The sequence below is a fragment of the Python bivittatus genome, unplaced genomic scaffold, assembly GCF_059951505.1.
Source record: "Python bivittatus isolate LINGU-HERP-01145 unplaced genomic scaffold, Pbiv_v1 ctg000700_np1212, whole genome shotgun sequence".
Classification (NCBI taxonomy): domain Eukaryota; kingdom Metazoa; phylum Chordata; class Lepidosauria; order Squamata; family Pythonidae; genus Python; species Python bivittatus.
In genome coordinates this window covers 44,397,710-44,409,918 of record NW_028277098.1, presented here as the reverse complement: position 1 = coordinate 44,409,918, position 12,209 = coordinate 44,397,710, and the positions used below count along the sequence as shown (strand labels likewise).

The 12,209-nt window shown below is 38.2% G+C and overlaps 1 protein-coding gene across 1 annotated transcript in view; it reads left to right on the top strand.

Annotated features, from left to right (window-relative positions):
- Nucleotides 1-12,209, top strand: part of SCP2 (sterol carrier protein 2) — a 30,737-nt gene that overhangs the window by 1,634 nt on the left and 16,894 nt on the right. The window contains exons 2-10 of the mRNA XM_007430903.3: nucleotides 245-302; nucleotides 1,197-1,268; nucleotides 2,188-2,319; nucleotides 4,191-4,258; nucleotides 7,243-7,369; nucleotides 7,705-7,768; nucleotides 8,370-8,456; nucleotides 9,579-9,729; nucleotides 10,806-10,953. Of these exons, the coding sequence (XP_007430965.1) occupies nucleotides 245-302; nucleotides 1,197-1,268; nucleotides 2,188-2,319; nucleotides 4,191-4,258; nucleotides 7,243-7,369; nucleotides 7,705-7,768; nucleotides 8,370-8,456; nucleotides 9,579-9,729; nucleotides 10,806-10,953 (907 nt within the window). The remainder of the gene's footprint in view (nucleotides 1-244; nucleotides 303-1,196; nucleotides 1,269-2,187; nucleotides 2,320-4,190; nucleotides 4,259-7,242; nucleotides 7,370-7,704; nucleotides 7,769-8,369; nucleotides 8,457-9,578; nucleotides 9,730-10,805; nucleotides 10,954-12,209) is intronic.

Genomic DNA, 12,209 nt, shown 5'->3' with positions numbered 1-12,209 from the left:
AATTGTAGGCCTCCCTTAGGCATGAAAGCCAGTTGGGTGACTGTGGGCTAGTCGCTCTCTCTCAGCCCAACCTGTTTCACAGGGTGGTGGTTGTGGGAAAAATAGGAGGAGGAAGGGATATTAGGTATGTTCGCCACCTTGAGTTATATATAAAAAAGGCAGGATAAAAATCTAATGATAAATGAGATCTGAAGGCCTTTTTCAATCACAAGCATCTCTTCAACATTTGCTTTCTTTCTAACAGTTTGAAAAGCCTGGCCACCGTGAAAATTTTGATTATCCAGACATGGTAAAGGAAGCAGGTAACATACTGGCTATTATATTTAAAATCTTGGGCACAGTGGGGGCACTTTAGTGTAAGGCTACATTAACAGAATCTTGCAAGTCTGAAAGTACAATTCTCCCCGTCTCCTTTACACCCCAGGAAATTAGGGAGGGTCTCCTCTGAGCCTCTTGCCCCACCCACTATCTGCGCACTATGCTGTCTCTTATCTGGCGGTTCCCTAGACAGCGTTTCTGGGATGAAAAACAGGTGGTGGTGGTGTGCTAAGCTTAAATGCTTGCCTTTTAAAGACAGAGGATTAATCACCTTTTGCCGCTCTGTGATATGTCCATGTAACAGTCCCAACATTTGAACAGAGCAAGCTTCTGTTAATATAAATGTTATACAGATATAAAAAAGATGATGTTGAGCTTGATTGTTAGTGACTGCATTCATGTACTTTTCTTCTACAATGGAAGTGATTTGCTAGTGCCTACTTCCATGATGCTTTTCTAACTTTCTAGTCTAGTCAACAGTCCTAAAATTCCCAAATGATTTTCCATCCAAGGATTAACTGACTCCCTCTCAGCAAGATCAGTGGAGATCAGCTAGATTGCTACCACTCACCAAAGCACCATCCTAAAGATACAGCTGTTTCAGTAATTGGTAGCAGTTTTTATGATCGCAGCATGGAAACATTGCTCCTGCATGATGGGTACTCTATCCAGATATACCAAAAGTTATGGTGACACCAGATACCTTGTTTGACCTGACCCAAAATTTTGAAACTAGCAGTTTATTTAATCTGCCAAAGAGTGGGAAAGTGTGTTTGCACATTCTTAACTTTTGAAATCTGGCCTCCTATACACAGCTCAACTATCTATTCAGGATATATAGTAAGTTTCCAATCAAGATGTTTTTTAATCTTATTCAGGTCAAAAGGCTCTTGCTGATGCAGGCATTCCATACTCATCTGTAGAGCAAGCATGTGTGGGCTATGTATATGGTAAGTGAAGGTCTTAGTAAAGCCCAAGTTTCACCCTGGTTCTTCTTTACCCATTTATTGATTGATTGATGTATTTATTTATTTAATATGCCGCCCATCTCCCCCAGAGCTTTTAAGCTTCTGTCCTTCACCTTGAAGCAAAATTTATGATGTATTTATAAATATTCTAACAAATTCAAGTGTAAGAGGCAAAGCAACATTTGAACTACTGTGAGACTCGCAGCACAAGGAGAAATGTTTGTGTCTTTCACCAAGTTGCAGATCAAGCTCTCTATAGTGCTAGAATTGTTGACAACCTTTCCATCTTTATGTTTGATTGCAAAATAGATAATGAAAGAGAAGCCATTTTTATTGCAGTGTTTTTTGCAGGCAAGTTGATTTAACCCTGCAGGCTTGAATTTTACTGTTGCATGATTAAAAATTTACTGAAGAAAATATACTTGAAAAACTGATACATTCAGTGTCACTGATACATTCAGTGTCACAGATAAATTGTGACATTGAATGTATCAGTTTTTATCTACCTATAACAGAGTCTGAATGTTTCTCTACAGTTTTGGATAAGGACCTTCTTGGTTTTTTTTATTTTTTTATTTATTTATTTATTTATTTATTTATTTATTATTAAATTTATATGCCACCCATCTCCCCCAAAGGATAACTCCACCAGAAGGCACCTGACTAGTTCAGACCTCACACTAAGCCATGGCAACCACAGTAGAATAAATCACAGGAGGTTGGATTTATACGACTTGCTAAGTAATAATCCTGGCAAACCACAATGGCTGGATTCCAGCATCATGTCAAACCAAAAATTAGTGAACCACTTTACAGGTCAACATGAAGAAATTTAGCAATTTTAGAAAGAGGCTAGAAAATATGATGGTATTTTATCAAAACTTTTTTTTTTAATCTAAAGGTGACTCAACTTGCGGTCAGAGGGCTATTTATCAGAATTTGGGTCTAACAGGTATCCCTATTATAAACGTTAACAACAATTGTGCTACTGGTTCAACAGCTTTGTTCCTGGCAGGACAAGCAATACGAGGAGGTAAGTTATATTTCCTGATCCCCACCAAATACAGTTGCATTTGACCCCTGCTCAGAACAGAAGCTGACACATCCTCTAAGGTGTACTGAATTAAACATTAAATTAAACATGACATCTTTCTTTAAGTATGCATACTTACTATTCGTGTACAATCATTTACAGATGCAGAATAAGAGAACAGTGAATATGGCTTGTGTAAAAGTTTGGATACCCTTTCAGTCAGTACTTTGTAACACCTCCTTTGGCAGAAATAACAGCTTCTAAATGTTTCCTGTAGCCAGTCTTTCCATTCTTACTTTTGGAATTTTTTCCCTCTCTTCCTTGCAGAGCTTATCCAGCTTAGAAATAATCTCAGATCTCCTTGCATATACTGCATATTTGAAATCTCCCCACAGATTTTCAATAATATTCAAATACAAAAGCCAAGAGGAAAAATATTAACAATTTTGGTTTCAGTCAACATTCATGTATGTAATAAAGATATCCTATATATACTTGCAGATAAACTGAGAATTTTAGGTGCCAAAATTGGGTTTGGCTTATCTGTGGATGGGCTTATCTGCAACTAAATACAGTAATACTTTTTAAAAATACCCATATATCCCGTATATACTCACGTATAAGCTCATCTGCAGTTAAGCAGACCCTCGATTTTTTAACCAAAATACCATGAAAAATGTGGGTCAGCTTATCTGTGGGCAGCATACTTTTCATGGTATTTTGGTTAAAAATTCGAGGGTTGACTTATCTGAAGATGGGCTTATGCGTGAGTATATATGGTACTCAGTTCATATCATTATCCTGCCCAGTGGTTTTGAGGCTTCCCCTAAATGCTAAGCATGCCCCTAGCCACCCAAACCTACCTACCCTGGTCTGTAGATTTCACGCTTGTGGGATCTGTTTTGTTTATTACTAGAGCCCTGAGATCTACCAAGCTGAGAAATCATCCAACATTTCGGGGCTAATGGAGATTTGAAACGTCTTGCAGGTGCCATCCCAAAATGACTGGACATGGCTATTCATGAAACACCCATTTCACAGAACAGTGAGGCTAAAAATGAGACACAGATGGGGCTGAATCACAGGCCACAAGCCTATCCCTTTGTTCCTGTGATCTGTTCTTCAAAATTGTCCTCTTTTTATTCTGTATGCTCTCAGAACATCACAGCTTCTAACCTCACTCCTTTATTTCCTCCCCAACTGATATACTTTCCCATGCACGTGCAACAGAACCTATAGGTTTACATTTTCTCTTCCCTCAGGGTTTCCATGCAGGCCTGTGCAATCCCTCCCTTGGTCTACTGGATTGTTTTCCCAGGGTTGGCCCCTGCCTTCATTTCTGCATAGCTCTCAATGGCAGTTTCATGCACGGGAACTGAGGTTAATAGGAGCTTTCAAGCAAAGGCCTGGTTTCTGACTGTTACTCATCTTTATTTCTAAGAATATGTCTTGCTCCAGTTTGGACCTGGAGGCATTCAAGGGAATTAAAAAGATGGTTAGCTGGAAACCAGACTTTTGCTTTAAACTGAAAATCAGTAAGGCGCCCAGCTGTTTAAGAGAGATTTTAGCACAGATGTCATATTGTCTTCCTACAGCAGAAACTTAATACACATAATTATCTGCCTTGAATTTGTTTTGAGGGGACACAATGAATGGAACTCCAAATCCTTCTGCACAAAAATCCACTCCTGGTCATCCCAAGCTTTTTTTTTCTGCAATTAAATTTTAGGCAGAAGAGAAAGAAAAGAGTGACTAATCCTTGCCTATAATCTCCAAATTATTTAGAGAGCTACCAATACTGTAGATCTAACTTTTGTTCACCTCTTTATTAAAACTTAAAGCATAGTTATCCAATAATTTTTATATTTAAGGTTTGGCTGACTGTGTACTGGCTCTTGGATTTGAAAAGATGACAAGAGGGCCCATTTCAACATCTCAAGTAAGTGTTCCGGTCTTTGTTAAGTAGGAAAAGAAAGTTCTGTTTAGTTTGGCACATTTGAAAGATGGATGAGAGTGTTTCATCTCTCTGTCTCCACTATTTAGCAAATGATGTCATAGCTATAATTTCTTAACTAGAGAAGACAATTTTTAAGCATTGATTAGAAAATGAAAAGATACTTTTGCTGGGGTACTTATCTATTACTAGACTAACAGAAAGGATATAGATCTCCCCCCCCCCCCATTCCTGTCCCCCTTGTGCAATCTGTGGCATCCATGGAAGTGCAATCTGTGGCATCCATGGAAGTCACATCAATTGTAAGAGAAATGCATTTCCCCAGCATTCAAAGTGTTACTTATGATTGCTGGAAAAATGTAAAGTCACCTATCACCAACACTCCCAGTTCTTGTAGGGAGGGTCATCTGCGGGAAGAAGGATCAAAACTATCAAGATGGCAGTTGCAACCGTGCCCCTTTTTATGTGCATTGCAGACATGCCTGCTGTCTTGACTTTTTTCACTCCCCCCACCATCTGCCATGGACACCCCACCTACATGTTTTTTGCAGAGTAGTCATGGAATATATGGTTGGGGACATACAGGTGCATCAACAGTATATTGAGGATGTTTGTCTCTCTCCATATCACAAATAGGATAAAGATTCCACTACTCCTAAAGCAAGTTTCTCCTAACTAGCTGATGTTGTCCATTTATAAATCCACGCTCTCTTCTGCTACCTTTCTCTCTGGCTATATTATGCTGGCCTCGAACCAAAGGTCACTATGTCTTCAGTGCGCCCTGAAAGCCTGACTTGATGCTTGCTTACTCCACAGTGGGATTTGCCTGCAGCAGTAAAATTAAATTAGCTTCTAATAGTATTTCTGCCTTACCCCATTTTTCCTTCCTCTTCCAGAACTGAAGTTCCCATTTCCTTCTTTATAATTGATGTAAGCTCTGATACCAACTGTACTCAGAAGCATGGTTCAAACCTGAAACCTCTTATTCAGTAAGGGATTGTTAAGCCCCAAATCAGAAGAATTTAAGCAAAAGTGTGTTTTGGTGAATTAAACCTGTTTACTGCACATGGAACTATCTCTTCCAATTAAAAGAGTTCTTACTGACACATAGAAAACACACAGAATCCAACTAGCAAAAATATATTTGAATTATTTTGGCTGGGGGAAATTCGTAATTTGGTGTGATATTCCAAATACAAATGCAAAGAAACAAGCACATACAAATACTCATTTTAAAGGGACTGGGGTGGAAATATGGAATGGTTGGTATTTGAAGAAATAATCCACCCAGAACTGGTTCAGAAGATTTTATCTCCTAAGGGGGCTGTTGGGCCACTTAGGGGGCCACACAATAGATGGAGAGCAAAGGTAGCCTGGTTCAAGTTCATGAAATAAATGGATACTTCTCCAACACTTCAAAGCTCTGGAACTCCTTTCCTGTCCTTCTTTGGTTAGACCTTATGTTCTACTGTGCTTAGTAGTGTAATTCTTGAGAAAGATTCCTTTCAGTTCTTTCTTGGCAGTCCTAGTTGGTCCTCCAGGCAAATGGCACAGAGGCCTGGCCTTTTGGAGCAGAAGGAAGCTGTGGCTCTAGCTGAAGGGGGCAGAGGGAAGAAGGCAATTTTTTTCTGATCTACTGGAATCCTACTTCGTTGGGGTCATCAAGGCTTCCAGGAAAGCAGTGGTCTGGGGTTTCTCTCAAGGCTTACAGTTTGTATCTGGGTTTCTCTGAAAGGATTGGGAAATTGGGGCTGGGAGGAGACAAAGCAATGGAACTGTGTGCCACTGATCTCTGTTTGGCTAAGAATGTGGGGTTGAATGCCAAAGTGCTCTATAAACTGCAGTTACAGAGCTAGCACAAAGGCTGGAGCACCTTGTGATTTGCTTTGGCCCACAAAATGAAAGAGGCATCCTGAAAGGATAAAGACTTGGTGAAAAAAGAGAAAATTAATGTCTTAAGTATTTGACCTGGGGAGCCAACTCTTGACTGGGCTGGCCCACAATCAGGAGCCTTCATAAAGCTGATATGATCTGACTGATCAGCCAGGGGTGTCCCTGAGGGTATGTTTGTCACAGCTAGGTATTCACCAGCATATATACATATTAAGGTTTGTTCACTTTTTTCTTTTTCTAAAAGAGCTATTTTAAGCTTTTTAGGACTAAAATGAATAGGATGAGACTCACTCTTTCCCCCAAGCAGGTCTTATGACTCTGAGCATTCATTCCAAGGGTCCTTTTTACTTTCTGACTGCTCCTTTCCAGAGACATTTCTGAATCTAAGCCGCCTGTTCAAAGCCTCATATTTATTACATCACCTTCAGAAAGGGTTTACTGTGCAACAGCTGCCCTGAGTGATCAGTGTGGATATGAAAGTAGGGAAAATACAGGGCAGAATACATTAAGATAAAAATGTAAACCTAAATCAAGACACTCAAGAACAAGAATTAGAGAATGGCGGTAAAGTCAAGTGAAAAATAATTGTGCGTATTATTTTGATGTTCTGGCTTATAGATTTATCTGGTTTTATGAAAGACCTTCTCCTTACTGAGCCATTTGTATTATTCTGTTGTTAGCTTTGCCCAACGTACGTGTACGTTGATTTGCGCTTGGCTCCATTATATAGCAGCATTTTGGTTTTTCATATGTATGTTATGGATATTTATTGTTTCTTTGAAACTCCTGACATGATGAAGTCTAGACTCTTACCTGAAAATGAACATTATAAATTGGGCTCACTTATAAGTTAGGTACTTGACTTTGCAGCAGAAAATTAATACATTTGATTTTTATAAATTGTTGGATATGTCTGCTTGCCTATATGTCTGGTTCAGATGCAAATAAAATGATGCAAACTGATAAGACTATATGGCTGATAACCAACGAGAGAACTTTAACAATATCTTATCCTTTTTATATGTGCTCAGTATAAGAGTCTTACAGGTTGCATAATATATATTTGTCTCTTTCAGTCAGATGACAGAACAAATCCGTTAGACAAGCATTTGGAAATTATTATAAATAAATATGGCATGAAAGCAGTCCCAGTTGCTCCACAGTTTTTTGGAAATGCTGGCAAAGAACACATGGAGAAATATGGTATGTCAAAAATATTACTGTTCGAAAGAAGACACAATGAAGACATTTCGTAGAATGTTACTGATGTGCCGGATCACCATGAAGATCTTTGTGCCCAAAATACTGATTTCTAAGGGGCGCAGCTTTGCTGCAGTATACAATCTGCTGGAATTCTGTGAATTGCTTTGGCGTCTGTGTATCCTTGAAACATGGTTCTTATCTAATTTCTAGGAGATGTCTTTGAGCATCTGAGATCATGAAACATGTTTTTTGTTTAAATCAAGTTAAACCAACTTATGAAGTCAGCATTTTTAAGGACTTTGAAATAAACGTTTACATACTTTTTTTTATTTTAGGGACAAAGCTTGAACACTTTGCAAAAATTGCCTGGAAGAATCATAAGCATTCAGTGAACAATCCGTAAGTACAGTATTTTAAATAACATATGTGTTAGGATCCAGGCTAAAAAAAAAAGCGTGTTTTAGAAAGAAAGCAACGAAGCTATTTAAAATGGGAGGGGGGCATAAAGGTGGCCAATAGATTTTTAAAATTCCCATGCTCAAAAAAGGAAGGGTTATAGAGATAAAATCATGAAGGATTAGGATATAAATGGCAGATACCGATAATCTCTAAATGCACAGCTGGTGAGCAGACCCAGTATCACTCTGAACATGAATACACAACAGAAGAGAACCATCATTTTCTTGTACTTCCTGCGGAAGCAACAAAAACTTCTGCTGTTATTAGGGAGAGTATTATGCTAGTAGTGCTTGGACTGACCTCGGCAAAGCTGTTTTATGCAACTACATTATTCAAATGAGACTTCAGAAATGGTGCAATTTCTAAACTTGTGTAAGGAGTTGGCAGAAGCACCAGCAGGAGATGTTCATTGCTAAGTCATATGATGATTTAACCTATTGTGTGAAGATGCTCTTATGTTTTTGAAGAGTAAAGGCAATAATACAGTCGCTCTGTTTTTGAACTGTTCTGATTTCATTTTTTCTCTCCCTGTTTTCTGTAGAAATTCTCAGTTTCAAAAGGAGTACAGTTTAGATGAAGTCTTAAACTCTCGCAAGGTTTTTGACTTCTTGACACTCTTACAGTGTTGGTAAGAATCCAGCTCTATGGTGCTTTTGTGACCCTATTTCTCCTTTTATAAAAAGCTTATTCGCTTCTGCTTTTTTCTCTTAGCTGTTTTCTTCTGCTTCTGTGGAGCATCTCCTTTTTGCTAGAAATTATTGTTTTACTTTTTAATTAGAGATTGAATTTAGGACTTTCTTTCTTTCAGTGATTAACCACTGATCTATGAGTTTTACCCAAACGTGTTAACTTATGGCCACTTCAAAAGTTACAGAAGTGGTTACATGATGGTGATACATACTGTACATACAGTACATGAAATTTCACATTTCCTATACAGTAATAGACAAAATAGCACATTTACATGTTAATTGCAACTCTCTACTATGTAATTGCCTTACAACTAACTAAGCAGTCTTAAATCTCATAATTTGAGATTTTAAAATTTAAATTTTTTAAACTTTTTGATGATGTTGTATTTTAATAATCACTTTATCTTTTGTAATGATTGTTTTTATCTATTTGTTATTTTATTTAATTGTTGTATGCCGCCCAGAGTCGCTTTGTGTGAGATGGGCGGTTATATAAATGTGAGATAGATAGATAGATATAGATAGATTGATTTTCAGTGGTATAAATTTAAGTATTTGTTGAATTCTCATCAGTCACTGTAAACTGTTAAGTATTTCAGGGGAAAATATTTGCATGGCTAGAATATTTTTCAGTTTTAGTTAATGTTGTGTGATGCCTTAGTTGGAAGTGGAAGTCCTGGCTTGAAGCCAGCTTGTTTGATCGCCTTTTGGCGCTTGGTCAATAAACCAGCTCCTGGGCAGGTCTCAGGTGTAGCAAATGTAATTGCTGCCAAGACTTTGGTCAGCTACTTTTGTGAGACATTTAGCAGCCAACATCTCAGTGCTTCAACTCCCACTTAGTGATTCTCCCCCTTACTGGTGCCCCATCATGACCTCAGAAATCCACAACTTGATCTCCAACCTGAAAAATGGTAAAGCTGTTGGAAGTGAGTTGATAACAGCAGAGCTCCTAAAGTAAAATCCAGAGTGGTAGCCCCTGTATTGCTGTCCCTTTTTACACATAATAAATTGTTCGGTGAGTGGAACACTCCATAATCATTGTTGTTGTCTGTTTTAAGCCCAACGTCGGATGGTGCAGCAGCTGCAGTCCTTGCTAGTGAAGACTTTGTGAAGAAGAATGGATTGCAGCTGAGAGCTGTTGAAATTTTGGCCCAAGAGATGCGGACTGACTTTCCAAGCTCATTTGAAGAAAACAGCTGCATTAAATTGGCAAGCCTGACCTTTTAATTTATACAGTAGCATGTGTCTTATATGAATATTTAATACCTATGAAATATCTCAAATAGTTTAAGGACTATACACAAACTGAAATGATAAAATAGCCCCTGCTTGCTAGTTAACAATAAAGAACATGTTATATTTTAAAAGGAAAAAGAAGGGAGGAGAAAAAAAATGCAAGTAAGCTCTGGAGCTGTGACTCTTGTCTCGGGTAAATGTCCATGAAGAACAGGAGATTTCTAAGCAAAAAGGTTACCCGCAGTGGACACATTATGGGATGGGAGATCCATGGGGAAAAGATTATGAAACAAGGAGCATTCAATTTAAAACCCATGCTCCAAATCTAACTAAAGAATACAGAATTGCTGAAAGAACACCTCTTGTTGGATATGGAAGGATCATAAAGAGAGTGAGAATGAATGGGTGTAAAATGATTTGCTTGTTACTTTTAAAGAAGTCTAATTCCGTACTTTCACAATTCAGTGAATATATTTAGTAGAATGCTTGGTAGACAGACTGTCCTACTTTGTTTCAGCCATGTCTAAAATTAACCTTTTCCCTGGACTTATAACAGTGTAGCTTAATTCAAAATAAAAGTATTCCACTTTGAACATTGTCTTGAAGTAGCTGGATGTATATTTTTAATTTGCTGCTGTTGCTTTTAGTGCATTTATTTATGTATACATTGCATTTTGATGTAAGTTCATTGGAAAATGTATATATTCATATGAAGTGTTGGGGAATATGTACAGTAAACAGTCCATTTAGTATGCATGATCTTCAAGTGCATCAGCATACTTAATCTCTGATAATTTCATTTTATTCTGTGGTCTCTCGAAAATAGTGCTTTTTGATTGGGGCAATGTCTAAATACAATCAATTCATATTTGTCCATGTTTCGGTGGTTATAATATTCCAAATGGTTAATTAATGTTGCATGTATATATATCCTTAATTTACAATTTTTTTAAAAAAGCCATTATATTCATCAGGACAATTAAGTGGAGTTCAGAAAACAGAAGCATTATTCAATAAAATGCATTCTGGTTGTATTTTGTTGCTCATAGATTGGTTATGATATGACAAAGGAGGCTGCAAAATGTTGTTTTTCAAAAACTGGCCTAACACCAGAAGATGTGGACGTGATTGAACTTCATGACTGTTTTTCTGTTAATGAATTAATTACATATGAAGCTCTGGGACTCTGTCTTGAAGGTATTCCTTAAATATTAGAACTACTAGATACCTTGGCCATAACCAGCACACGATTAAGTGCACTTTACTCCACGTTTAACTCTTTAAAACTGATCTCTGGAGGGAAGAGGAATTACCAGAAGCTTCCAAGCTGTCCTCCTCCCTCTCCGATGCCTTCCTACCACCACCCAGGTAAAAAGAGCACAAAGGCCTGCCCTTCTTTGCTAGCACTGCCTTTGAAGACAGTATTAGCCTTTAAGTATTAGAAAGAATAGATTTAATTACAGGACTTTGTATCATTCTCTTCAAAGTCCAGTACAGGTAGTCCTCATTTAGCAACCACAATTGGGATCAGTAACTTGGTCATTAAGTGAAGTGGTCGCTAAGTGAAACTAACTGTGCTTATGACCTTACTTCAGCTTTTCTTTGCTTTACAGACTTGCAAAGGTTGTAAATGCAAGGATTGGTCATAAAGTTACTTTTTCACCACAATTGTAACTGCAGACAGTCATTGTACATGGCAGTTGCTAAACAAGGACCACCTGTACAGTGTGCTATTGTGAGGATATTGGGTTGGGTTGTGCTATCTGAAATGAGGCTGAAGTCACTGGGTAGAGACCATGAAAAAGACTTTAGAATAATGCCTGTCCTTGTATAGGAAGGGACTAACAAGAAAATCTTTACACGTGCTAGCTAGTTATTTAATGTTGCCTGTACATCTGTCAAAGAGTGTTCTTAGCCAAGCTATAGAACTTACCTTCAGTATTTTTGAATGGGAAATGCAGCAATGTAGCCAGAGCAGAAGGAATTTATCCATATGAAGTTAAGAAAATAGAAATCACTGCACAGATATTGTTGTGCTGTCCCTGTTAAATGAATTACCATTCTGCTCTTTTAATATCACATTTAACCAAAAGCTGGAGAACGAATTGTGGTGAAGGGAAAACACCAGCCTCCTTGTAAATAAGCCACCGCTCCTGACTGTAAGTGCCTGTGGACTCAGGGCTAGTTAAGCTTAAAGCTGCTCTGTGAAAAGAGCAGATAATGGGGATTTGAGACAAAAGTGAAGGAAAACAACAGCACAGTGACAAAGAGAAGCCTGCAGAGAAAGCACTGGAAATTCCCTTATAAAGGCCTGTATAAACAGACTCCCCCACCTGTCTGTGTTGGCTGGTTGGGACCTGGCTCATTTGTCAGGCACTAAATAGAGCCGTTGCTTCTATCGGAATTCCTTACATGAGGAAAAGAAGGGGCCAGAGACTTTACAAGGAGGGATT